At 33.8% G+C, this 25,885-nt stretch overlaps 1 protein-coding gene and 1 non-coding gene across 2 annotated transcripts in view; one reads left to right on the top strand and one right to left on the bottom strand.

Annotated features, from left to right (window-relative positions):
• Nucleotides 1-6,376: 6,376 nt before the first annotated feature.
• TRNAL-AAG (transfer RNA leucine (anticodon AAG)) lies at nt 6,377-6,458 on the top strand. Its single transcript has one exon. It is a non-coding gene; the product is annotated as a tRNA-Leu (tRNA).
• Nucleotides 6,459-8,145: 1,687 nt separating this feature from the next.
• The window catches only part of LOC150104653 (BTB/POZ domain-containing protein 6-like), a 54,111-nt gene continuing 36,371 nt past the window's right edge, over nt 8,146-25,885 (bottom strand). Inside the window, exons 3-4 of the mRNA XM_090395603.1 lie at nt 12,000-12,262; nt 8,146-9,235 (exon numbers count right to left, since the gene is read on the bottom strand). Coding sequence (XP_090251729.1) covers nt 8,146-9,235; nt 12,000-12,262 — 1,353 coding nt within the window. The remainder of the gene's footprint in view (nt 9,236-11,999; nt 12,263-25,885) is intronic.

A 25,885-nucleotide genomic window follows, 5' to 3' on the forward strand; every position in this document is an offset into this window, starting at 1 on the left:
TTTCTGAGTTCTTCGTTGTGTTCTCTTAGTGTAAAACGATCCTTCATCGTCATTGGACAACTACATCGCGTCTGCATGTAGGAAACTGCACTACTCGTATACTTCATTCCATCTTTATTGGCTTAAATTCATATCGAGATTCCTGCCGTGATCTGAGTTCAAGATGTTACCGTTTCTCCAGTGAAGATGTGGTCGAGAGGATGTGTAAATATTCATACGCCCTTCCTGTCATAAATCCACACTGTGTGATCAAAGCGAGGTCATGCTTTAGGTCGCATTTATTCCTTGTCAGTTTGCAATTTGGACTCAAGTACCACACAGCATTTAGTGAGGGTACTGACCTCACATACAAATGTCATTAAATGTATAGGAGCTCTCAAGGGTCAAGTGTATATGCACTTGAGCGGCGTTTGTTAATTTCCGGAGACTGTGTCCTACCGCAATAATAATTTCATTATCCTAGGGTAGTAAAGATATTAATGATGTTCACTGGTGACAGTTTAATTATCGGTATGAATATCAATTTTACAAGGATGGGCCGGGATTTCTTCGTAGTATATAACTTTCACAGTCATATACTACGAAAGTTTACTTCAGAAATGGAACATTTTATTACAGATATATATGACTGTGAATATATAAATAATCGTTAAGTCCGTCTTATCATAAATCCACATTGCTCGAAGCGAGCTCATGTTTTCAATTCGCTTTATATGTTGTCCTTTAAAGAACATCCATTTGCAATCAAAACAGCTAGAGAACTAGTACTGTACTTAATACTAGTTCTCCAGCTATATAAACACCTAGAACAAAAATGATATTATTGTAACTGATATAACCACAAGAAAGAATATACAGTAGTGAACAAATTAATCCGACCAGCCGAATTTTTGTCAAGTTTTTGGTTTTTGTTTCAGTTCACAATAATTTTGTTTTTATTTCGGTTTACTTTATTCGGTTTTGGTTGTAGTTCACTATTTTGGTTGAGTGCTGAGTGTTTTAACTGTCTCTACAATGTTTATTAATAGTGTTGTGCGTTTTTAATTGCGTAAACAAGCGGACATTCGTAGTGGTTTATTCATTTTGTGTAGCTATAAAATGGATATATCTCCAAAAAAGACTTCAAAAATATGTCTCTTTCTCAGCACACATCCATGACTCAAAAGACAAATTGACAATGAGTGTGGTGTTGGTTTGATACTGTCAATGCGATTTTAAAAAGGTTTAGGGAGACAAGTACCTTTTCTCCCGACAGAAAAGGAAAATGTGGGCGAAAAAGGAAAGCTACATTTCAAGATCGTTTACTAGTTAAAAGCAAAATGAATCCAAGATTGTCTGCTGTAGACTTTAATAGAGACTTAGCAGTTAGTGGGATTAATGTTTCTGACATGACAGACTGTCGAAGATTGTCAGAAGCAGAGAGGACTGCCCACAGACCAAAAAAGAAACAACAGTTGACGAAAGCTATGCAGAAAAAGACGCTCCAGTGGGCAAAAGTGTACAAAGATCGGACTATTGCGAAGTAGAAGAAGGTCATATTATCAGATGATAGCCATTTCTTTGTACAAGGAGAGCGAGTATCCTATGTTCGTAAATCAGCGGCTGAGAAGACTTCTCCAGTCCACCTTCAACAAGCTCCTAAACACCCAGCTAAAACGTTGTTCTGGGGTATTTTTACGCATGACGGTCTAACACCATTTGCGCCTTTTGACCGTATGAAAAAGTAAGCAATACATAAAAATATTGGAAAAAGAGTGATCCCACAGTTCCAGAAAGACAACAAACTCATCCTCCAACAGAATCGCTCTCCATGTCACACTTCAAAAAAAAAAAAAAATGAAAGAGTTTCTCAAAAATTACGACATCCAATTGCTTCAGTGGCCAGGTAACTCTCCTGACATTAACCCAATAGAAAATTTGTGTGCTATAGTGAAAAGGAGACTTGGAAAATTAAATTATGATACAAAGGATAACTTAATACAATCCATCATAAAAGTATGGTTTTGCAAAAATAAGAAATAGGTGTTCTATGTTGGTAGAGTCCATGCCTAAGTGAATCAATGAACTTATTAGGAACATAGGAGCACATGTAAATTATTAGGTAAAGTTGAGGTTAATTTTTGTACTTATTTTCTTGAGAAATTAAAATTTTTCTTTAAAATGTCAGTGTTCGGATTAATTTGTTTGCTACTGATAAAAAAAATATAAGAACATAAGTTACTTTCATAACTCTGCTACTAGTATGTTCTTTCTAATCAGTTCTTTCTAAAATATCAGTTGCTTTAATATCATTTTTCTTCTAGGTGTTTATCAAAACTTTCCAGAACCCCACTCGTAATATAGACGGAGCAATAATAACGTTTTATAACTTTATATTGATTGCAACATTATTTTTATTGATTACATGTGCGTGAGTGAATGTAATGAGCAACTTATTAATTAATAATAATCTTCACAAGATGTTGTGAAGTAGTTAATATATATATGTATGTATAAAATAAAAAAAACAACACGAGAAAAATTCAGTGAATATGGAGGCTATGGCTATTCTTATACGTGTAATGTTTTGTTATGTTTATTTTCTTTCAGACACAAAATGGAAACAGACTTTTAAGTTTACATGGTGAAATTATGTTTCCAGTTGTTCATCTTTTAAGTTTTTTGCCCGATAATCAAGTTCATCTTCTTTCCTTGCAATACGACTTGTTTCACCATAAGGTTTAAAAAGCACAAAAATTTCATGTTTACTTTAAAAAAAAAAAAAATATATATATATATATATATATATTTATTTAATTATCCAATAGCTACACATCAGAGCGAAGCAAACTGTTGTGGTCAGGAAATGCTGGGACACGACTAGGAATAACTTACATACCCATACCCCCCTCGTTCTCTAGACTGACATAATAGACAAATATTAGAGAAACCGGTTCACCACGTCTTCCCGGAAATATTCAAGTCTCTTGCGGAAGAACTCGATGTTATTGCTCCCTCCGGGTCACGGGCACTTGGTCGTCGTCGTCGTATCTGACTCATTACACAATAGTGTTTTTGCTGTTTTGGCTCTGTTTAGTTCGAAGGAATATTTCGTTCTTTGTTGTATAGTTTCCGATTCTCTGATGATACTATCATAGATTTCAACACTTTTTTTAATTTCTATTTGAATGAAGGATTTAACCTGTATTGTACCGCAGTACACATAAAAAATAATTAAAGACATTAGAGGAAAATGATGCAACTAGTCCAATTCATAGTAATACTTAGAACTACTGATAATTCTACAGGCATTTTCATGGGCGCTGTTCCACTGAACTGGCCACTATCATTCCTCCACTTTCCCAATCATATGCGAACACGAGCAGCTACTGGTTAACACCCATTAACAGTTAAGCCCCCGACTTATGGAACCAATTTCTCATCAATCCATCTCCTTCAGTCCCTACATTTCTGCTCTTTGGAAGTCTTCCAGATACTGTTTTCTCCAGTGATTACAACTCTCAGGTCTACATGAAAGACATCAACAAATTCCTTTCTTTTAACCACTGTTCCACACGCTGCATTGTCATGTTATAGGTCCTGGGATCTCTCGTGTGTGAAGCTGATAAAATAATAATAATAAACCTCGACGAAGTGTCTAAAATCTTGAAGCCATTAATTATTACGTCACTCGTAACTCGGCATAGCAACTATATCTAAATTGTTCTAATGAAAATGTATATTGTCTATTTTGGTTCACGCCATTACTTCGTCAATAATGCACGAATTGAGTTACAAAGCCGCTATAGCATTGGTACATATTCAGTAATGTGGAAAATGCAGAAGATTATTAGATGCTAATATTCATTTCCAAATCCGGGATACACCCGCTTTCTTTCATAACCCGGTAACATCCATTTAGTTAATTGTTCCCTGACGAACAAAGAGAAAATGCATCTGTTCTGCTTACATCTACTTTTAGATGGATGTCGTTTAGCTATAATCTGTTCACTCTCCAGAACAAAATGAATGACTACGTCAGGTATATGTAATGAAAGTATTTGTAGATTCCAGGAAAAACTTAAATGGATGCAGACAAGCACTGAATTTTATAGACTATATTAACTTCTTCTACATGGAATAATGCTTTCATAATTTGAAGTAATCACTCATTATATTCTACTATAACCAGAAGATATTGTAATGAAGTTTGTTATGCGTCCTCATAAATTTAAACCACTCCGCTAGATTTATTAAAATTTTAGGGGTGGGATGAGTCTCTGGAGTACACACCCAGATGAATACAATAGAAAGCAATTATCACAATGTTTTAATTGACGGATGGCATGAAAAAATAATTCCCCTAAGAAATGGGAAATTAACATTGCCAGATCAAATTTCTATTTAGTTTTTATTATGTGGTATTGTTGTTATCATAATATTGTTCGGATTTCATAGGGAAATTTACATCTGAACAGTTAGAAATCAGAATATTCGTGAAGTAGCTATTTTTTCTATACTTGAATCATGTTTTTACATATGAGATGTTTGCTTTGATTGAGATATTACCTCTTTTAAGATGAATATGAAAGGAAATAGCATGAAAAATAACTGGTCAAAATCGATTAAATGTTGCAACCTGTAGAGGTATCAGAGGAGGAGGAAGAGAGTTTAGCAAGCATCAATTTAACAGGCTGTGCTTGTCAAATATAAGTTTCAAATCAGGAATAATCCAGAGTTAGAGCAGGTTGAATTTGGGTCCTAATAATTCTTGTGATAAGAGCAGTCAGTGATTCGGTGCTGTGATTCTTGATTTTTTCTTGAAGCAACTTCCGAAAACATAACTACTTTTTCTAATTGCCGCCACACTAGGCGAATGGGATCTAAGTTATTTTCCTTAGTATATTTATTTCGTATTAGTTTACATTATGAAATATACTTAACAATAAAGAATTAATTTAATAGGTAAAATCAGTTAATTTGATAACAAATCAGTATGAGTTATATTGTTCCTAGGTGCAAGTTCCAAAACGTATTTTATATGGTAAACCGTTCTGTGAATTTATTTATTTTTATTATGTTCTAAATGTGGTTTATTTTAAACTAAAATTGAAATATACCTGTGAAACATATTTGCAGTTTACGTATCTCTATAACTGGACTGAATTTATTGAAAATATTGAATATTTTATTATCCAAAATTAAATATTTAATATCCTAATATGCTAAATATTAAATTCCGTCAAAATTATTCAGCTATATTTGAGAAATGCATAAAAAAAGAATAGGTTTACTTAATAAAAAAATAGCATGATTTTAGCTTAAATTTTAAAAAAAATAATTTTTTAGTCTCTTTGACGAATACTAGAATGTAGCTTTTAAGCTAGTGTGAAGAGATCTTAAATGGAAAAAAAAAAAGTCAACCTGTAATTATCCCAAGTTTATTGAGGTATGCCAAAGAACTTTTTTTAAAAAAAATATTTTATCATGTAGATACATAACTTGATGTGATGATGTATGCTAATACTGAAATAAAAATTAATGAATGATGATGCAGTGAGAGTTTTTAGCTTCGCTTTTGATTTCACTTCGTATTTTATAAAAACTGGGATTAATAATTTCGTGGAAATATATCCAGTGCATTCTCAAAAAACCTACGATAGTTACAAGTGAAATCTATTAACCCACAAAGGTATCATTCATTTCTGTTTTTTTTTTTTTTTTTAGAAATCACAATACCATCATGTTTAGCATCGGTACTATTAATTTTCTCTTTGATCCAACATTAATTCATGAAAGTATTTTTTTTTATCTTCATTTATTTATTTTCCCTGTTTCTGAACCACTATCATTCATCAATCAATTAGAACCACTATCAATTAGTTTATGACAAACTAATTCGAGTGAAATCTTGATGATTTTGTATTCTCGAAGTACATAACTCTGTTTGAAGGATTCTACTACACTGAAAAACGTGAAAATATTTGTTATAATAATTATCAAATGTGTGTAAAAGGTCTTTTCAATAATGAAAGACGTTTTAGATAACATACATTGAGTTGGGGGAGAATGAAAATCATTCTCTTCCACTTACAAAGTACAGACACACAATGAAGTATACTATACCTTTAATATGTAAAATCAATATTAAAAATGTAGAATGAAAAATATTGAATTAACCTTTACCGATTATATTCCATTTTTGAGTACTCAATTCCAGTTTTTGCAGATGTAAAATATTGCATTAAATTAAGTTTAAGAGAAGTCCGAATTCTTTTCCGGTTTGGTGATGATTATCTTTCTGTATAATGTATAATGCACAAAACTTATTCTAAATAGGATAATTAACTTATAAAACCGCAAATAAAGTAGTTAATTCCCTTAATTTAAAAGCAGTGGTAGGGTGGCCGAGCGGTCTAAGGCGCTGGTTTAAGGCACCAGTCTCTTCGGAGGCGTGGGTTCGAATCCCACCCCTGCCAATGTTTTTTTCCCCTTCTGGAAATTTAAAAAAAAAAAAAGAAGAAACTCTGTATACATGTTTCCTTTAAGATGAAACGTCTGTTAACAGCATATGAGCTAAAATTATATATATACATCGTGTAAAACTAAAGTGTCATGAACCATATTTCACTGAAGACACAACTAGTTAAGCAGCTTGATGAAAAATACTTTATTTTCATTTGAAAGTGCACATTCACTTCAGTATGAAATACACAGCATTACAGTTTAATATATCTGTGTTAAATAAATAAATAATAATAAAAAAACATCTTTCACAGTTCGGTAAGCAGAAAATTTATTCTGAGAAGTGTTACATGTTGCAATAGTACGAATATATTGACGAAGTATTGTCAGTGTGCGTTTTACAAGCAAAAATCCAATTTCTTAGTGTTCATTCATTTATATGCACCAGTAATGATACCGGTTGTGTATTTATTATTTATCCATTTATGTGATAAAGGCATTTGTGAGGAGAGCTAACAATGAGAGAGAGATAACAATACTTGTGTATATATATACTGTATATAATGGTGCCTGAAGTGTGAAAGGCTTGGACTGAGCAATGACACACGTGATATTTAAATATTTAAATATTGTTTGAATGTAATAGCGAACGGTTTATTTTGTGTGTGTGTGTGTGTGTGTGTGTGTGTGTGTGTGTGTGTGTGTGCGTGCGAGTTAATAATGGAAGTAGGTTCATTCTGTATTGCATAGACTGGTAAAAAGTTTAAAACTACTGAAGCATGAACAAGGATAATGAGAAATCGGATGGTCCAAATAGGCAATTAGAAATTACCTGATGGAAGTGTAGCTTCGAAAACCATTATTATTGGTTGATGATGTGGCAGTCGTGTCTGGTCAGTTCATTTATGACAAGTATCTTTTATTAGCTTCACTTTGGATCGTCGATATCATAGTTCTTGAATGTTTACCGCACACCATCCTTGACAAAAGGAAAACCATGTGGGGAAATGGATAATTTTATTACCAGTTCTATTTGACGTTATTGTAATTTTAATATCAAGTGCAGTGGTGCTTGGGTTTACTTATGAATGTGAAGTATCAATGCTATCCAGCTATGCTGACGTTAAGTAGGTTTCAGATTCTAAATGTAACTTTGTCTACCAGTAAATATAAACACACAATATTGTAAAACACAAATGACCCGTATTATAATATTTTGTTGACAGAGCAAGTTGAATAAAATGCCCTTTCATTCTCTGTAACAATTTCCATTAAAATACATTATAAATATGATAATGTAATAGAATCAGCATTTTTATTTGCATGTCGTCCATACAGAAGTGGTGAAAACTCTCCATTGTATCTTCTTTTAAAAAAATGCTTTAAAATTTTAGGGCTCCATTCTACAAGCTTTTCTTCAGAAAGGCTTTTTGAATTGAAGAACCCCACTGGAGTGGAAGGCAATTGACATTGGTTGAAATCCAGCTTTCTTTCGCTCTCTCTCTTTCCACATACTGCTGTTTGTTGTAAACCTTCTCATAAGGTTAACCCAAAAATCTGCAAATGAGATAAATCTCCACTTGACAGATTCTTTTCTCGCTTGAAACAACCACAATCACAAATGGCTGAATTAGCATAGCCATATGTAATTAAGATGCAGTCGAATCATCAAACATTTCCCAAAATCACCTGTCAGTGTGCTCAACAGTAGAATAACAATTCTGATAATTCAACAATATCCAGGACGTTAGCTAGTTTGATTCTCGTGAAAGGTATAAACTGGAAGGTAACGCCCTCTACTGTCTCCTCCTTTTTTCTTTGTCTTAGCATTGGGACCACCACGTCTTCTGACAGCAAAGAGTGTGCTTGCAGCTCCACTTCATATTTTTCTCCTTTGCGAATGAATATTGGTTTTCGTAATCGAACCCGCGTATCTTTCCCTTTGCTTAAGTGGAAGGTGATTTCTGCCTCGTGACGCTCTGCTTTCCCATCTAGCAAACGTCGAGTGATGCGAAACAAACCACCAAACTTTGGTTGACGGACAGAATAATAGGCGCTGTCAAGACGCACTGGAAAGGAGACACCCATCAGGAAAACATCTTTATTAAGAGCTGAGAAACGAACCCCAAAAATACGCAGGGGTCTAGAAGGAGTGGAATAAGATGTTCCTCTGAAACGCTGACAAATGAAGTATTCCGGAGGAGGTTGTCGTTTGATGGCCTCCGTATGCAACCCACTGGGCATTGGAATACACCCAGGAATAGCAAGGTTCATGAAGATGCAATAACACTCGTCCATGGTAAGCAGTCCGCTCTTTGCAGGTCCTTTGCAGAACTCCTCGGCAGACATGGCCAGAAAACGAATGTATGGTAGTGAAGTGTCCAGAATTCCCCTGAGGTTCTCAACATCGTCTGGCAGATTGCGTCTCTTGCATTCCTCTTCTGCCCACTGGTAGAGGGCGCTGTACAACGTGTATTCAGAATACAGATTCATGTAGTTACGTTTGGCCACCATTTCGGCAGTGTTGGCGCTGATCTTGGAAAACGACCCCGATGTAAGAACGTGGAAAGTTTGGCGGTCGATGATGTTCAGACACAGGAACATTAGAATGTGGGCATCAGCGGCGAGAGAGAATTCGAAAATCTGGCAAACGTTCTTCGCTGTGACGTTGGACTCCAGGAAGGTAAAACACTGTTCGAGCAGGTGGGGAAGGGCGTACTTCTTTGCTGCAAATGCAGTCACTATGGCGTCATCCACACTCTGCAAGTTGAGAGTGTCGCTGTAGGCGTAACTACAAGGCAAAAGAAAACACATTTTAATTAAAATTTACAAACTAAACAAAGCATTATATAAAATATGCAGAGAATATTCTTAGGAAGCAAGCTTAATACCAGTTTTAAGAACTAAAGCATGAACTAATTATTCTGTTACTTTGTGTTATTTAGTACCTTGCAGTTAATCACGCAGTGAAGTTAAACAGCCAAACTTGGATTATTTTACTATTCAAATCTAGAAACAAATGACGCAACATATATTCTTGGAGTGAGTTTGATAGTTTTTAAATTTGCAAAAAGTAAAAAAAAAGTATCAGATCTCATTAATAAAACAATTTGAACTAATCAGAATTGTTGCGATTAAATTTTTACAATTTATAGTTGGATTATTGCTATATTCATTAAGTGTGTTTATTGTTGTTGTTAAGATATAAAGCACTAAAATAAATATATTAATTATATATAAAAAAAATCGTATACAGTTCGATTCTCATTTTTATTATTCTTATATTATTTGATATAGATTCTTAAAATTTGTTGAATTGCATTACAGCTACTATTTGAAGAATCATTGAAAATTACACGTGTAAACGAAACCAAACGATGTTACAGAACAATCTACTGCGTAAAAGTTACGATGATTGTCATTACTGCTATTATCATTGTTGTTATTATTATTATTAGAAGACATGATGTGTAACGTAGAAGTCAAGTAGGTAAGATAATATATATACACGTTATTTATTACATAAGATATTTATTATTTAGGAAAATGAATTATCTTAGAAAGTTTAGTTTGTTAATATCGATTACTTGTATTCTTCAGATTAAATATAAAGTCTTCCTTTTAGAAGCGTGTAACTGGATTCATCTATTGAGATTTGATTCACAGAACCATAATTAATTATTATAATGGCTGTACGAAATTTAATACACTTAAATTTATTTTATGTAAAGAGAATCACATTCCACAAAAGAAAGAAAGAAGGACTTGGAGCAAAGAAAAAATAAATAAAAGCAAAGAAGAAGAAAACTTACTCCCTCATGAAAAGGGGACGGCTATGAAGCACTATCAAAGTCAAATTAAAGAATTAAAAAAAAAAAAGAAAAGAAAAAATATAAAAATTTCTTGCATAGGCGCATAGAACTTTCATAAACCTAGACAAACAGATTAAAGATCTTATAGGTTCAATTCTCATCAGCGACTAGAGAACTTCATTTTCTGTCGTTCCGAAGATAGTCGATCTTTAGCATCAGTAAATTAAAGCCATTTCCGGAAATTCAGATTTTTTTTTTTAATTACGTAACTCAATTGTACAACTCACATGACACAGAAAAATTCGTATGATCTACATAATTAATTTAGGATAAGTGATATGAAACAGCAGTCGTTACGTATCCTATCTTCGTGTCACTTTCGTTCATGCGCAAACCACGTTCATTGCCAGAAAATTAGTGCAGTAGCACTAATATTCTGGGCAATGAACGTGGATATGGCTGTAATACATGCAATTAACAGACAATACACCGGCCTTAGTTGCTCTTTGAACGTAATTCAAAATATCTCAAATAACAGAGGAACAAAACTTGCACCTTTGTTCTTCTTCCGAAATATTGTATTTGAATTTGATATTTAAGTAAGATCTTTATTAAAATTTCTTAAATTGTTTTAATTTAACAATTTGTTTTGGAAAAATTAAAAGAAGACGGCTAGTAAGACTGCTTAAAATAATGTTTTTTATTGGCGGAACGATTAGAATGATGATACCTTTTAGGAATGTAGGATTGGGGTATGCCTGAAGTCAAAATAAAGCCTTCAGGATCAATTATTGCGATAATGAATGATGTCACCATACAAGAATGAGATTACGTAATACACATTTTTATGATTGTGTACGATAATTTCCTGATTTATTTTCTTTTTCTTCTTCTCTTCGTCTTCCTCCGCAGTTACAAGTGACACCATTTAATCAATTTTAATCAAACTTAAATGGCTATGCTGTTTCTGATATTGTTTGCGGTCCTCTGAAAAACTTCAGCTTAGTAGGACTAAAATGGATCTGGTTTCAGCACTTTATCATATAAAAGGGTAAGTCGTTGCGCGTTCTCGATATAAGGGAAGGAAGAATAGTGTAGTGTAGCGTCTGCGATAGTTCATGATGACGTCATACAAACGTATCTTAGGCTATGGTTGCCAACTTTTTACAGTCTGTCTTCTAATTCTGCCTATGGAACACGCATTTTCTTCATCAATATTTTCCCCAAATCCCAATCTGCAGTTGTTTAAACAAAAACAATAATCTAGTCCTACTGAGCTGAATTTTTTTGGTTCACTCGCGATGCTAATATACCATACCAGCGTTACAAGGTTTTTAGTTCTTTTGAGTGTGGAATGATGATTTGGCAAAAATCATCGCCGATCCCTGCATGGACATCAGTGTAGTTAAATCACTATTTATTTTATTTATTTGTTTATTTTTGCCGCATATAATTGTTTAGTTTTAACTCTCAGTGACAGACAGGACTTGTATGTTTTCAGTCTTTATAATAATGATATATTTTTATTTATTGTTATCTGTTATTTCATCCTCCCATTCTTAAAGCGCAGTGCATATCATATTATTGGTAGTTCCGGTTTGAAATTATACGAGGACTGGATATAGATAAGCATAAATTTTTCCATTTAGAACAAATGTGAGCACGTGCTTGTTATGATATAGTTTTTTGGCATGCATAACTGCTAAGAGAGAGACAGCAAATAAAGTTCATCGACATATTTACCGTAAGAGATTCTCAAAACCATTCGGAGCAACGTCTGTGACTCGAATCACTTTGGACTTATTAGCCATGTCTCCAGAGAACATCGCCTCAAATACAGGACTTGTCATAGCCAGAATGACACGGTGACCGGTATACTTTTTGGAACGGGCCGGAGGCCCTACGATAAAGGTAACGTCAGTAAAGGTTCGGTTTTTTAAGAAAGAGGAACTCAGTTTTTCAGCAAAGTTATCGTTTTCCACTTGCCATTCTTCCTCATCCACATCCTGAAAAAAAAAAAAAAAAAGTTCTGTTAGATAAGCCATGCATACCAAAATTTACTGTTTGAAATATAAAGCAGAAAATATACTACGTTAAAAAATTTTAAATGTGACGCATGGTTCTTAAAAACAAGTTCCCAAATTAGTCATTTCGTATAAGCAGACAGCATGCTTGAAACAATCATTTCAACAATGATTCATACTAAATATGAATCATTGTTGAAATACCTACAAGTTTGAAAATTTTGTATAATAGCAGCCATCGATAGCCTTAATGCTCTTTTTTCCCCCTCGTTGTCTTTTGTATGCAGAAACATAATCCTGATTTCCTGAGGAACCTGACTACCTTTATGAGATCAGCTAATTCATCTTCAACACGTACTAAACAGAATAAACCTGATATTTCCAATCGAAGGGCACCACCATTCTCTGCACTTCCCCGGATGTGCAGTTAAATCGGAAGTTAGTGGCTATTCTTCCTACTGATCGGAACAGTTGCTAAATCGTGTAATTTAATATTAAAATTTTTTTCATATTCAGTAAAAGAGAGAACCTGCAGTTGTGAGAGAAGGAAAAGACTACAGACTTAAAAGGAAATCCTTATGTCTTACAATAAGTTACAGAAAATCATCATGATTAAAAGTACTCTGTAAAAGTTATTCTTTGCGTCACTATATATTAAATAGGTACATGACAATTATTTTTAAAGAGCCAAGCTGCAAAAAAAATCACAATTTCAGTCATGTGACTGGCTTCAAGCATAATTTATTATTGATATTCACTTGAGCGCACGAACTGTCTGTAAAGGTGGCGTGAAAAATGAAAGGGTGTAACAGACGAAAGTAAATATTACTTTAGTAGACAATTGAGGTTTTCTCTTAATGACTGCGTATGTATGGAGTTTCCTGAAATAGCAACCTAGCATTAAACATAACGAGATGAGCTGTATCGGTATCCAAATGAGTTTGTCTGCGATATGGTACAGATAACCACGGATACACTGTGCGTGCGTGCGTGATTTGGACAATTGGCAAAACAAATTTAATTTCGCATCACAGGTTGTATTGATTTTTTTCTTCGCAAAAGCTGCTTATACCACGAAGAATATTTCTGAAACTCAATCATCACATTATCTTGTCCATTGCACTGAGTTACCTGAAATGTATATTTACACTAGAAACACGCCAGATTTCAAAATGCACCATCCTAATATAATTTATCTAGATGAGATCAACTTAATAATTTATAAGAACTTAATAATTAATAATCATTTATGAGCTATCTGCAGAAATTCAAGCATATTACTAAGGAATCCAAATATTGTCACTTATTATAAAAAAAAACGTTGACTAAAAATGCGTACAAGTAATAAAATATAATAACACTGAACGTGTTCAAGTTAACTAATGAGCGAATCAGTTGTTGCTTACTGCTGTAAAAATCCTGCAGTTCAAGCAAGCAGTCTTCAAGTACACTTGTCATCAATTTTCTCTTCCGTGATAAATTTGGAACGTTATCATTTCAAAGTAAGACAAGAGATGGCATCACTCACGCGCATTTTTATGATGATGATGATGAAAGCGCAATAATAATAACAATAAAATTCTGTATTTATTATGATGAAGGTCTGAGCTCTTTTTTCCGCCAAAGTAATCTGTATTTAAAAGAAGCTGGGGTAAGAAGCAATGTGAGGTCACAGCGTAATCCAGAAAGTAAAGAAATAAATAAAGAAAGAAATAGCTTCTTCACTGATATTTAAATCCTTAACGTCGAAGTTAAACGTGAACTGCCTTATCAAGCAGCTAAAAATTCTATTTGTTTCAGTTTACTGTTTAGATAAGAAAAATTCCTTGCTACAGCTTTAAAGTTACGTAAATACAAAAACAATTGTGTGGAAATTTAGATTAAACCAATAAAAAAATGCGTCATCTGAATTTCAAAAAAATAATAAATAAACTGCGGACCTTGATACATAAATGACGGACGATAAATACACTAGTAACTCCAATTTTTATCGGAAGGTGGCGCCACAGTATGGGCTGTGCTGGTGACATTAAATCTGTGTCTGGTGAATATCTGTGTGTTCTCAGCACGAAACTACCGTGTAAATAGCATTTATTATTAATTCGCATCGTCTTTTATTGCCAATATTTCATTGCTACCTTTTCTATTTTGGTTGTAGGCGTGCACATAGTCGCTATGTGGATGAGTTTCACAACTACCTTTTCCCGCCCTTGCACAGTTCTCTTATCACATTTTGAAATTATCACACTCCTCTTGTACACGATAGTTGGCTATCAAAAAACCAAACTTGGTTAATGGATTTGACTACACAATGACTTGTAAAACTGATGAAAACAGGCTGGTGGCCTAGATAAGAACCTCTCTGTTTGCTGAATAGCACGTTATGAAGAGCGCTTAACGCACACATAAGCTCCAAACAATAACACGTCAGAGAGAGAGACCTTGGTGACTCTTCAGAGGATCCAAGGAGGAGTTAGCCTCCTTGTGCAAAAATATATTAATAGATCTCATTATTTTTGAGTCTTTTTTTTTAAACTTTTACCTACTTAATTTCATTTTAAATATATTTTCATTTTTATGATAATATTGCGTATCTCTAGTTGTTAGCAACGTAAATCATGTAATTTCAATGTTTCACGATCAGCTGATGAGTGTGCACTGAACTCGGTTGCTAGAAAGCTACTCTATCTTTCATGGGTTTATCAGAGAGTGTGAAAGAAATAACGAAATTACTCAAGGTATATTGATAACCTGATGAGTCTCATTACTTTCCTCCCGAAAAAGATGACGAAGCCAGCTATGCCATCGAAACAGTTTGACTGGCTTTGTTATTCACGAAATATGAAGTCAACGGAAGCTAGAATGTAACCGCCTAGCAAGAGAATAACTTGTGGCTTCCACAAGCTATTCTCTTGCTAGGAGGTTACATTCTTTTTTATTTATTAATTATAATTATCAAATTATAATTAATAAATGTTACGTATTAGCGCCTGTTACGTATTAGCTTCATGTCCATTACGAATCCCGAAACCGGAAATTCCACGGAATAGGTTGGTGAATCCTATTCCATGAGTGTCCTATGTCAGTAGATGCTTGTTCAAGGTCCGTTTTGCCTTTTCGGGACGAAAAATCCGAGTTTCCGGGTAAAAAAAAAAACCTACCTCAGTATGAGATCGTCTAACTCATCTTTCGTCGAAAAGAGACTAGACAAAAGTTCCTCACGTCACTGACGGGAATCGATCTTTCCAACTATACGGACTGATCTACGGAGGCTCGACGAACATTTTAACAATACATAATTTAAATAAATACGCACATATCTTTATAAATCTTTAGATTTTTTTTCTGCAATTTTCGAATTAAGTTTTGTTTAAATATTAGATTTAAAATATTTTCCTTGATATTGTATAATTTTAACAACAAATTGCTATTAAAATTACAATAATATTTAATTTTTAATTATTAAAAACTTTAAAAAATGCAAGTTTTTAATAATTCAGAATAAAATTTTTTGATTTCTAATATAATTGAATAAATAAATTACTGAGGGACATATATAGTATAATGCAATAATTTTCGATGCAGCTCCTCTCTAGAAAAGCCGCGTTATTGTACTCCAATCATATTTACAATGTTCTGTCATTTTCTACAGCAGCAAAAATATATTCATATGACATAGCGAACTAAATAACAGTATTCTCTATCATATTGCTTTCTAATTACAGCTGGTTGTTAGTATTCGTTTTAAAATTCGTGGTACGTGTTCAACTTTATCATCGAAAGGGAAGCAGGGACTCATGTGATTTGATGAATCAATTTTGGTCTGAAATTATCCACTTAATTAACAACTATCTGGGTCGTCTGGTAGAACTAATCGTTTCTAAAAGAACGTCTCTCTCTCTCTCCCACTCTTAAAAAACCCTCACTAGCCATCTAAATAATTAACGCAGCCAAATATAGTTATTATATTCAACTGACAGACAGATCACAAATAATCTACAGTAAACGAAAGTATATTTCGGTAATTATAGTTCGTTCTTTACTTCACTGCTTAGCTAGATCATTATGCTAATATAGATTTCAATGAACTGAGAGAATGACTACAGCGCCACCTTAATGAGTGATTATTCAAATCTGCTTCACTTGAGATTATCTTAAACATAACCTTTATCCTTTTGGATCCGAAATGTAAGAATGATTGAGATATTAGGAAGTGATTGAAAAATACTTATTAGGTTTTTAACATTTCGTGCAATATAATTAACTAAAAATCTCAATAATAAGGCCGTATTTTAACATATGTGGGAGGATTTATATATTAAGAATCTGGCACTAGTTTTATATACATATATAGCTAGCTTTTTTAAACTTTTTAAAGGTAAAATTATGATTAGGAAGGAGAGGGTTAAATATTTTGCCTGCAACTCATGTTACTTTTTTATAATGAAAACATCCGCGCGGTTAGTCTAGTGGCTTTGCGCTTCGCAACCATATGCCTGGGGAAGTAGTGTCCTAGGTTCGATTCCCGTCGACAACGCGAGGAACTTAAGGATCTTCCTCAGCCATAGCCAAGTTAGCCGGTCTTGGGCGTGGATAGTAGGGTTTTTTCCGCCAGTTTATCTGGGGTTTTTCATCCCGCAAGCAGGCAGACCGGTCCAGTGAACATACACGGATTACAGTCAGGAATACTAACCCAGTCATAGGCCTGATTCGTCAGCCTATGCCGGTTCCGAAGCCCGGATAAAATTTGGGGGGGACTAGATGGTGCCGTACCGCCCTGTAAAAAGGAGACTCACGGCTACTGTACTATCACACGGAAAGGAAGGATAAGGAAAACGTCGTTGCTCATTATTCTTTCTATAATAAACAAAGTTTAAGTCACCCAAAAACAACTATAAGCTTAAAATAAAATAAAGTACAGAAATATTATAAACAGTGGTTACATAAAATGCAAGATAGTGTTGATTTTAGGATGTGTCCGAGGAGGTAATAGGTTCAAAGCACCTTAGGATATCACAACTTATGATTAGTTTGGTTGCAGTTGAGGTCAAAACTACGAGGCGGCCAGTATATTATGTCTGTTAACTTCGGCCGGTCTGCCTGTTTTGAAGGTGTTGAAAAATCCATGTTTTAAGGAGGAAAATTTCTGCTCTTCCAGTATGTAACTGACTAACTCATCTTCAGTTGAAAAGCCTTTGGATTCCCATCGAGAACAACCGAACAACCTATAAAGGATCATCGGTATATAGACGAAATTCCAATCCAAGGCTTTTCATCAAAGAGTATTGTCAATCCTAATTGAAAAAGCTTGGTCAAAAGTTTAAAAATGAGACTAAATGACTCTTTTGACCTGAAAAAAAATTCTAATATATATTTATATTAATCCTTTACTAAACAGTAGCTGAAATTTTTTGGAAGTGTTAACAACAAGTCGCAGTGGACTGTACCTAAAATGACATTATTGAGATTTGGGAAAGGTTTACCAAGGCAATGCTTTTCTGTTGCTTTTTGCTATCCTCATCCTTTCCTCTACATTACACACACACACACACACACACACACACACACACACACACACACACACACACACACACACACACACACACACACACACACACACACACACACACACAAAGCAAAGTCGAATAAATCCATTAGTTTATCCTGTTAAAGCGTATTTCTGCACAACACAGTTTCTCACTGATAATCCCCTGTTGACAAGTAACGGCGTCATAAAACATTTCTGGATTATCCGAAACTCTATCGATGCGAAATGCATTCTTTGATTGAAAAAATACTTGCATAAGAATTCCATTAGGAGGTAATGATTTCTTCAATGTATGCTAAGTTGGTCTCATAAGAAGATTTTTTTCTTCCAAAACTCGTGTTGTCCTTCCCCCACGCAAAAAAAAATGGGTACAATAGCCAAAGAACGTAAGAAAAAAACAACAAAAAATACTAATGGATTGGATTTGAATGGATTTTAGATCTGGTGTGACTATTTACAATAAGTTCTGAGACTCCATGGAGAAGCCAAGTAGTAGTGGTAGTAGTATTAGTGGTAATAATAATAATAATAATAATAATAATAATAATAATAATAATAATAATAATAATAATAATAATAAATTAGAGAATCGCAAATAAAGCCAAAGATTACATAGCTTTGCAGTTTGATGCAAAACGTGATGGAATGTGTATGTGTGTGTGTGCGTGTGTGTGTGTGTGCGTGAGAGAGAGAGAGAGAGAGAAAGCATAAATCATGAAAAAAAATTGAAATCTATAAAGAAGAATAAAATAACGAAGGAAGATTATTTAAAATAGAAATAGTACGATATAACTTTTTAGTGATATATTTAGAGTTTTTTGTTGTTGTTGTCATTGCAGTTAAATAATTAGTTATCTTTAGGTAAAGAAATCGTATTTTGCTTAAAAAGGATGACAAATATTAGACTTGTCAAGTATATTTACTCTCTACCGGTGTATCTGCCATACAGGAATCATTACAGAATATTTTATTTTATGGTGCAAATATACACTTAATTTATTAAAGAATGAGAATTTATTAAATAGTTAACTAACAGTGGATTTTGTAGCACCCAAGAACATTGAATAGTTTATGGGTGATACAAAATATTTCCCTGATGTCCCTTATGTCCGGCTGGTAGTAACGACGTTTTGCATCTAAGTACTGTTGTATTCGTTATGAGTTAGTTTACTGAGTTTCGCTAACACACTCGTAGCCTGCAGTGTTTTTGAAGATTTCAGTTTCACTTTTCGAAATGAATAGCATGAAAGAATGAAGACTTTGCATCAAGTTGATTTAAAACTGCTTCTTCAGAAAAAGATGAAACTTTGCAAAAAAAACAATCATCACTGACCTCCAAAATAGTCAAGTATATATTGAATATATCAAAGACATGATGACTGTTTTCTTTGATTGTGGGGTTGTGCACATCAGAAATGAAATTTATTCTGTAAGTTCATCTGTCAGTCATCAAATTCCTGCCATGTACCCTCAACAGGTGTACAGGATATGATAGTACTACATGAAATATTTACGAGTACATCATTACTAACTTCCGATCTACAATTTTCCTCCAAATCAGTCAGTTACCCTGTCAGGGCTACAACATTATCAGATCTTATATTTCTATCTTCTAAAGCACTTTTTACCGTATCAATCTACCTATATCTTGGTCTTCCTCTGGGTCTTTTTCCTGCCAACCTGGCAGAGAACACTTGTTTTGCTAATCTTTCCTCGCCCATTCTGTTTAAGTGACCATACCATGAGATTAGCTCTGCTAACGCATTCCTGGATGCCGAAATCTGGAATCTTATTGAATTATAAGAAGTATAACAATGTCAAGTTCTTTCCTAATATCCTCGTTTTTAATATGATATTGCCATTGATGCCATCTGTTCACGCCTATAATCTTTCTTAGGACTCTCATATCTGCGGTCTCTTGTCTTTGGTCAAGTGTTATACTTCTGACCCAGCTCTCAGATCCATAAGTTAAAACTGGTTTGAACACTGTCTTGTACACAGCTAATTTAGTGTTCCGACTAATTTCTCTCTTATTCCATATAAATTTATTCAGTTCACTTCCTACCATACCAGCTTTGTTGATTCTGTTATCTATTTCCATATTTAACTTACCATCTTCACTAAAAATCATGCCTAAGTAGCTGAAATGTTTTACTTGTTCCACAGGTTCTCCATTCACAACACAGTTGACATTTTCAATGCTTCTGCCTATTTTCATTGTCTTTGTCTTTTTATTGCTGACCTTCATACCATATCTATTACAACAGTTATTCAATTTAGTCAGGGAATCTTGCAGACTTGTAACAGATTTATTTAGAAGTATAACATCATCTGCATAAAGCAAAGAGCTGACATTAATATCTCCAAATTTAATATAATGTTTCATGTATTTATTTATTTCATCAAAGAAGATAACGTTCCTTTCAGATATATAAGAAGATTAACAACTGCTCAGATATACCTCACCTGAACGATCAAATTCTTAGTGCTATGGATTCAGCACATGAAACTTGGTAACATCGGGGGGTTGCTTTCATTTTTCTTCATTTCTACTTCTGCAGCAGTAATTTCAGCTGATGTCAAAAAGTGAACAATTATTCTGGACAGTTTTCTCTTAAATATCCGTAAATTATTCGTAAACATTGCATTAAACCATTGAAAACTATTCGAAAAAAAATATCTTCGTAATCTTTGTAAAAAAAAAACATTTTTTTTTTTTAATATCGATAACTTTCCATTCGCCGTTTAATTTTAAGTTGAAGATTGATTAACCTGTATAATTGTTATTTCATCCATATATTACTATATTTATTATGTTCAGTCAAGAATTCTTACCGGAACCATCTTTGGGTTTTTAACTGCCCAATCATAACCCGTTTAGTTTCCCCATTTTGTTGGCTTTTGTTAATTATTGTATTGCGTATATTGATCGAATGCTGCCCTCGTAAACGTGTCACCGCAAGCATGCGTTTGCTTTGCTGAGGCTTGAAGTCGGTCATGTTTGTTACCGTTCGTCTTTGAACAAATGCCTTTTAATTGCAAGTGATAGACAAAATTTGCATCAGTTCTCTTGAGATGTTCAGCATTCATTCCTCATTAAAGTATACCGCGCCATTTCTGATAAAAGAGCGTTCTTTCATCCTATAGATTTAATTCTGCAAACTCTTATCTAGCTTTTGCGTGGTTAAGAAAACTAGGATTTTTATCCGCTTTAACTTTCAAAAGCTGTCTTTGGCTACTCTATTGATACACTTTAACTAGCGTGTTCCTCATTTTTTTTTTTTTTTTCAATTTTAGTGAGCGGTTAAATCGAAAAGTCTTCCTTATCTTTTTTTTTTTTTTTTTTTAATGAAATATTGCAGCATTCCGAATATTTAAATAAAGGATGAATTCTTAATATATTTTTCTTTATTTTTGGTGTACTGACTGTTACGGCATCCCAGGCATTGCTCTTCTCCTGGCCATATCAGCACAAGAACGGCGAAGTGTTGTGCAATTTTGAGATTCCAAAATGGCAATAATTGACAGATGACGCTTGGATAAAAAATAAAAAAGGTTATCACAACCATTAAATTTGTGGTAAAAGTAGTTCAAAAATGGACAGCAATTGTCAATTTTTCTTCTAGGCTAAGAACTTACGAGTACTGCAAGCAAGCGACTGATTTTGGCATGCTTTGGATCACACAAAAGACTGATTTCGGTGGATTTCCATCTGTTGGTCTCGCTGTCAATGCCGAATTATATCACATGTTGCTACTTTGTCGCTAAAGTGCATGTCTTTAGCAACAATTTCTGTCTCTCTCTCTCTCTCTCTCTCTCTCTCTCTCTCTCTCTCTCTCTCACACACACACACACACACACACACACACACAAACACACACAGTCGCTCTGCCTCATCAGTGTCTCGATCACACGGATCGGAAGTTTTATTTCCTATTTATACTCAAGCTGAGTAGATACATATCACATGATGTGTGCGTATTTATGACATATTACATAAATTGCACAACTCCTTGTTCTTCCTCAGAAATGGGCACGGATGGGATGAGAGGACGCCATGTTTAGAGTTTAGAAATTTACAACAACAATCGCCACCAAAAAAAAAAAAAAAATATATATATATAAAATATTATCCTTTCGGCTTTCATTTGTATTTAATTTATATTCGATTTAATATTCCAATGCTTCACATTCTCACGGAGGTTCGTTTGTGGACTATTAAATAGGCTGCTTTTTCGTACACCAAACTAAGAGAGTTGGCGTGCAAAAATGATACACTAGCTGAGCTGACCACACACGCACTTTTATCAAACGCTTAGCGAAAAAAAAAAAGAGCATACTGAATATTATGGCGTATCCGCGACCGTTGTAGTTACTTGCACATACTATAAGATCAAAATTTCCCTTCTTTGTAGAAGGGGGATTATAAAAAATTCACGATTCTAAACTCAATTGGCATCTCAGAGGTATGAGAAATTTCTTTTGAGCATTACACTGATTTCACTTAATTACCAGAGGTTTATTTTCGTTTATTATTATTATTTTGAATGCTACTCGCGATAAAAGAATGAACTAAAACTTTTCCACAACTTAAATTAAATTTATTTACCCTGTCATAAAAAATGTCCATGTTTAGTGCTCGTATTAGAAATTGGGTTTGCTAACCTGAAAGCGAGCTGCAATAGTGTCAGCCATTCCTGACAATAACTAACTTATACCGTTGTTGGGTTGTGGTTTGCGTTTGATTTGAACTTCAGTAGAAGCATATTTGCTTTCAAGGCCTGTAACATGTCTGCTAATTATTTGTGTAATTACTTGCTAATTTGCCTATTTTGCGGAATGAAAAACCCCAAGGAAAAACCACTTTCGTATGGCTGCCTTCGACTGGCTAACTCATCTTAACTCCTTATGAATATTCCTCGCACCCTAGACGACGTTTTTATGATTGCGCTGCTCTTCCATTACATACACAGGTGGATTGACCCATACTATAATAATTTAAAATCAAGGATTGCCAACCATTTACTCGCAAGTTAATATATTTATATTCAGCATTAAACGAATATTACAAGCGAACGTTTTGAGAAATATCATGAATTTTTGCCATTAACTTTTATGACACAAATTATTTAACCAATTTATTTTACGTGTTAAAAGTAATTAAAAACAGCAATTTAAAGTTTAAGATTCAATCGATTTTGATGCAAATAATCTTCTAATCTATTCAGTAAAAAATTATTAAAATTAAAATTATTAAAATATAAAATAATAAAACCAACTGTACTATACATGGCAGATTTATGATTGTTTATGATTATACGGGTTAGGAAAACTTGTAAGGAGCTGAAAAAATTGATTACACAACCACATGCTGCCTGTGGTTCGTCTATTGTTGATTTAAACAACATGAAAAATTATATCCAGTTACAGTTCGTAACCAAAAGCAAAAATGCTTTGCCTAATTACTTCTGAACCTTCGTTCTTTTATGCTTTGATAGTAATACATGAAACATGTACAGGTGTTGTTGTTTTCATATTTACTTTTGGGAATGTCAAAAAAAAGCACAAAAATAAATTTTGTAGAAGAAGAGTAACGAATGAAAAGACAAAGAACGAACGAAAGAAAAATAGTGATACTTATTTTAAGTCCAACAGCTTTGATCCATCACTCTGTCATATGTGATGCACATATCGACTAACGTGTCTCTTTAATTTCATTTAAAACTTAATCCGTAGTGATTTCTCAGTCAATTATTAAACAACTATAACTTTATATTTAATAAAAAGATTCTGAAATCCATTATGCATTGGTTAATTTAGAAATTCATAATTTGTACCTGCTACAAAATTTGTTACAATTTGTGACATTTGTGACACAATTTGTGATATTTGGGTCAATATTTACATACCAACTCAAAAAAAAATTATAAAATGGTGCCACTCAAGTTTCACTTTCCAAATATAACCGCTAAATTAATATGACAAAAAAGTGTCATTTATTTATGATATAACTCGCTTCTCTTTTTTTGTTATTACTTAAAGTCAGTGGCGTAGCTAGGAGGGTGCGGTCCGCTCCGGGCGACACTTTTCATGTGAGACATAATTTTATTTTTTGAAGATTCTTCTATTTATGTTAACTAAGTAATTTTATTACTTAATTAATTTCCCTACGTCATTTTGACTTTTTGTAATATTTTTGGTGTGTAATGAGAGGGACGGCAAACTCAGGGATCGCCCCAGGCGGCAAAAGCTCTAGCTACGCCACTGCTTAAAGTATTCTCAATACTTATATTGTCAATCAAACTGGGCTTTTCTATTGTTCTTGTGTTTTTCATTCATTACAGATTCCTTAAAAGGCACACAACAAAATTCTTTGAACATAAACGACCAGTTGTTGTTGTAACACAGCCACTCCTTAGCGATCCTATGCGCTGTGTTCGACGAATGTGTGTGTGTGTGTGTGTGTGTGTGTGTGTGTGTGTGTGAGAGAGAGAGAGAGAGAGAGAGAGAGAGAGAGAGAGACGGGACGTGGACTTTATGTTACGCTCGATATCATATATAAATTACAGAAATCTTTCATGTTGAATATTCAAATGAATTAGAATTTTGATTAAATCAATCTATGCGCTTAGTTGCATTTATGCAGGAAGAAAAAAATTCTTATTATTAATCTCTTTTGTTTTTAAAAAAGGAAGGAATCCTATATTCAATTAATAACAGTCACTTGCATATGGCAAGGAAATAATAAGCCCATACCAACTGTGAGAAAGAGCTTGGAAATACGATAATAAATAGAGCCAGAGTTTAACCATTTATCATTTTCAGGTGAGTACTGCCTCAGGCGGCAAAATGTCAAATAAAAAGCGTCCCTCTTTAGGAAGATCGGTGACTTTCACAACTGAATGAGGTATTTTTCGCTCCACCTATCTCAGTTAGCCCCTGGTAATAATTATAATGATCAGTGGCGTAGCGAAAATTTCTCGTAACTTGTGGCTCTCATGGGTAAGGAATAACCAACACTAGTATAAATCATATTTGTTAGCTATTCATTCATGGAATTGTTTTTTTTTCTTTTTTTTTTTTGTGTGCGATATTTGCTCTCTCGGTGGTATATTGTAAAATAAATAAATGCAGATCTGGTTGGGCGAGTGGTTAGCATATCTGTTTTGTACCAATAGGCAGTGGTTTCAAATCCCTCGGCGAGCAATCCGAGTTGTTTGAAAATGTTTGAAATTAAGATCTATTTCTTCTTGTTAGCTTGTTATAAAATGGATGAATGCAACGTCAATGGTTGATATTTTTTAATGCTCATTCATTTATGAATACAGTACTGTTAAGCGTCAAAGTCTCCCTATCGTTTTCTTCACATCTGCAGTATCATTATTTTAGAATCCATATAGCTGCATGTGTGTGACATCGTGTAGTTAGTTAAAACATATAATTAAATCTTAAATTGTTTCTATAATTTAATTCAAGTTGTTTCCATATAATCATTTCTATCTGTATCTGACTATTTTTACATAACACAGTATACATGATAGTTCAAATATAATTAATACTTAATCTTAATATCGCACGCGCACGCACGCACACACACACTGGCATCAATACGTTTATAATCTATCACAGTATTCATCCATATAATAAAAGCCTGCATCGAATGTGGAAAGGAGAGAGAGAAAGAGTAGATGAAATCATAATGAACTGGATTTGTAAAAATCCAAAATATGTTGATCAATCATTATTAGCGTACAGGTATGCCTAACTTTCATGCGAAAATCTTTTGCGTCACCAGCAGAAGAGCGGCACAGCATAAAAAAGAGTGGAGTATTTTTCTACCAGTATGCTACGCTAATCGTCGAGAATGTAGACATGAAAAGTACGACGAATAGTGAAGTAATCTTTTCTTTACTTCAAATACTCATTAACACAAAATTAGCGTAAGATTATCACCCTCCATATTCCATAAACGCTGCTTAACAATTTTTAAAACTGTGTAGGAATATTTTAAACTGAAAATAATACTGAATTGTAATGATAATGATCAACCAAGTATT

The sequence above is a fragment of the Typopeltis vanoorti genome, chromosome 7 (genome assembly GCF_054136105.1).
Source record: "Typopeltis vanoorti isolate ZY-2024b chromosome 7, IOZ_Tvanoo_1.0, whole genome shotgun sequence".
In the NCBI taxonomy this organism is placed as follows: Eukaryota; Metazoa; Arthropoda; class Arachnida; order Uropygi; family Thelyphonidae; genus Typopeltis; species Typopeltis vanoorti.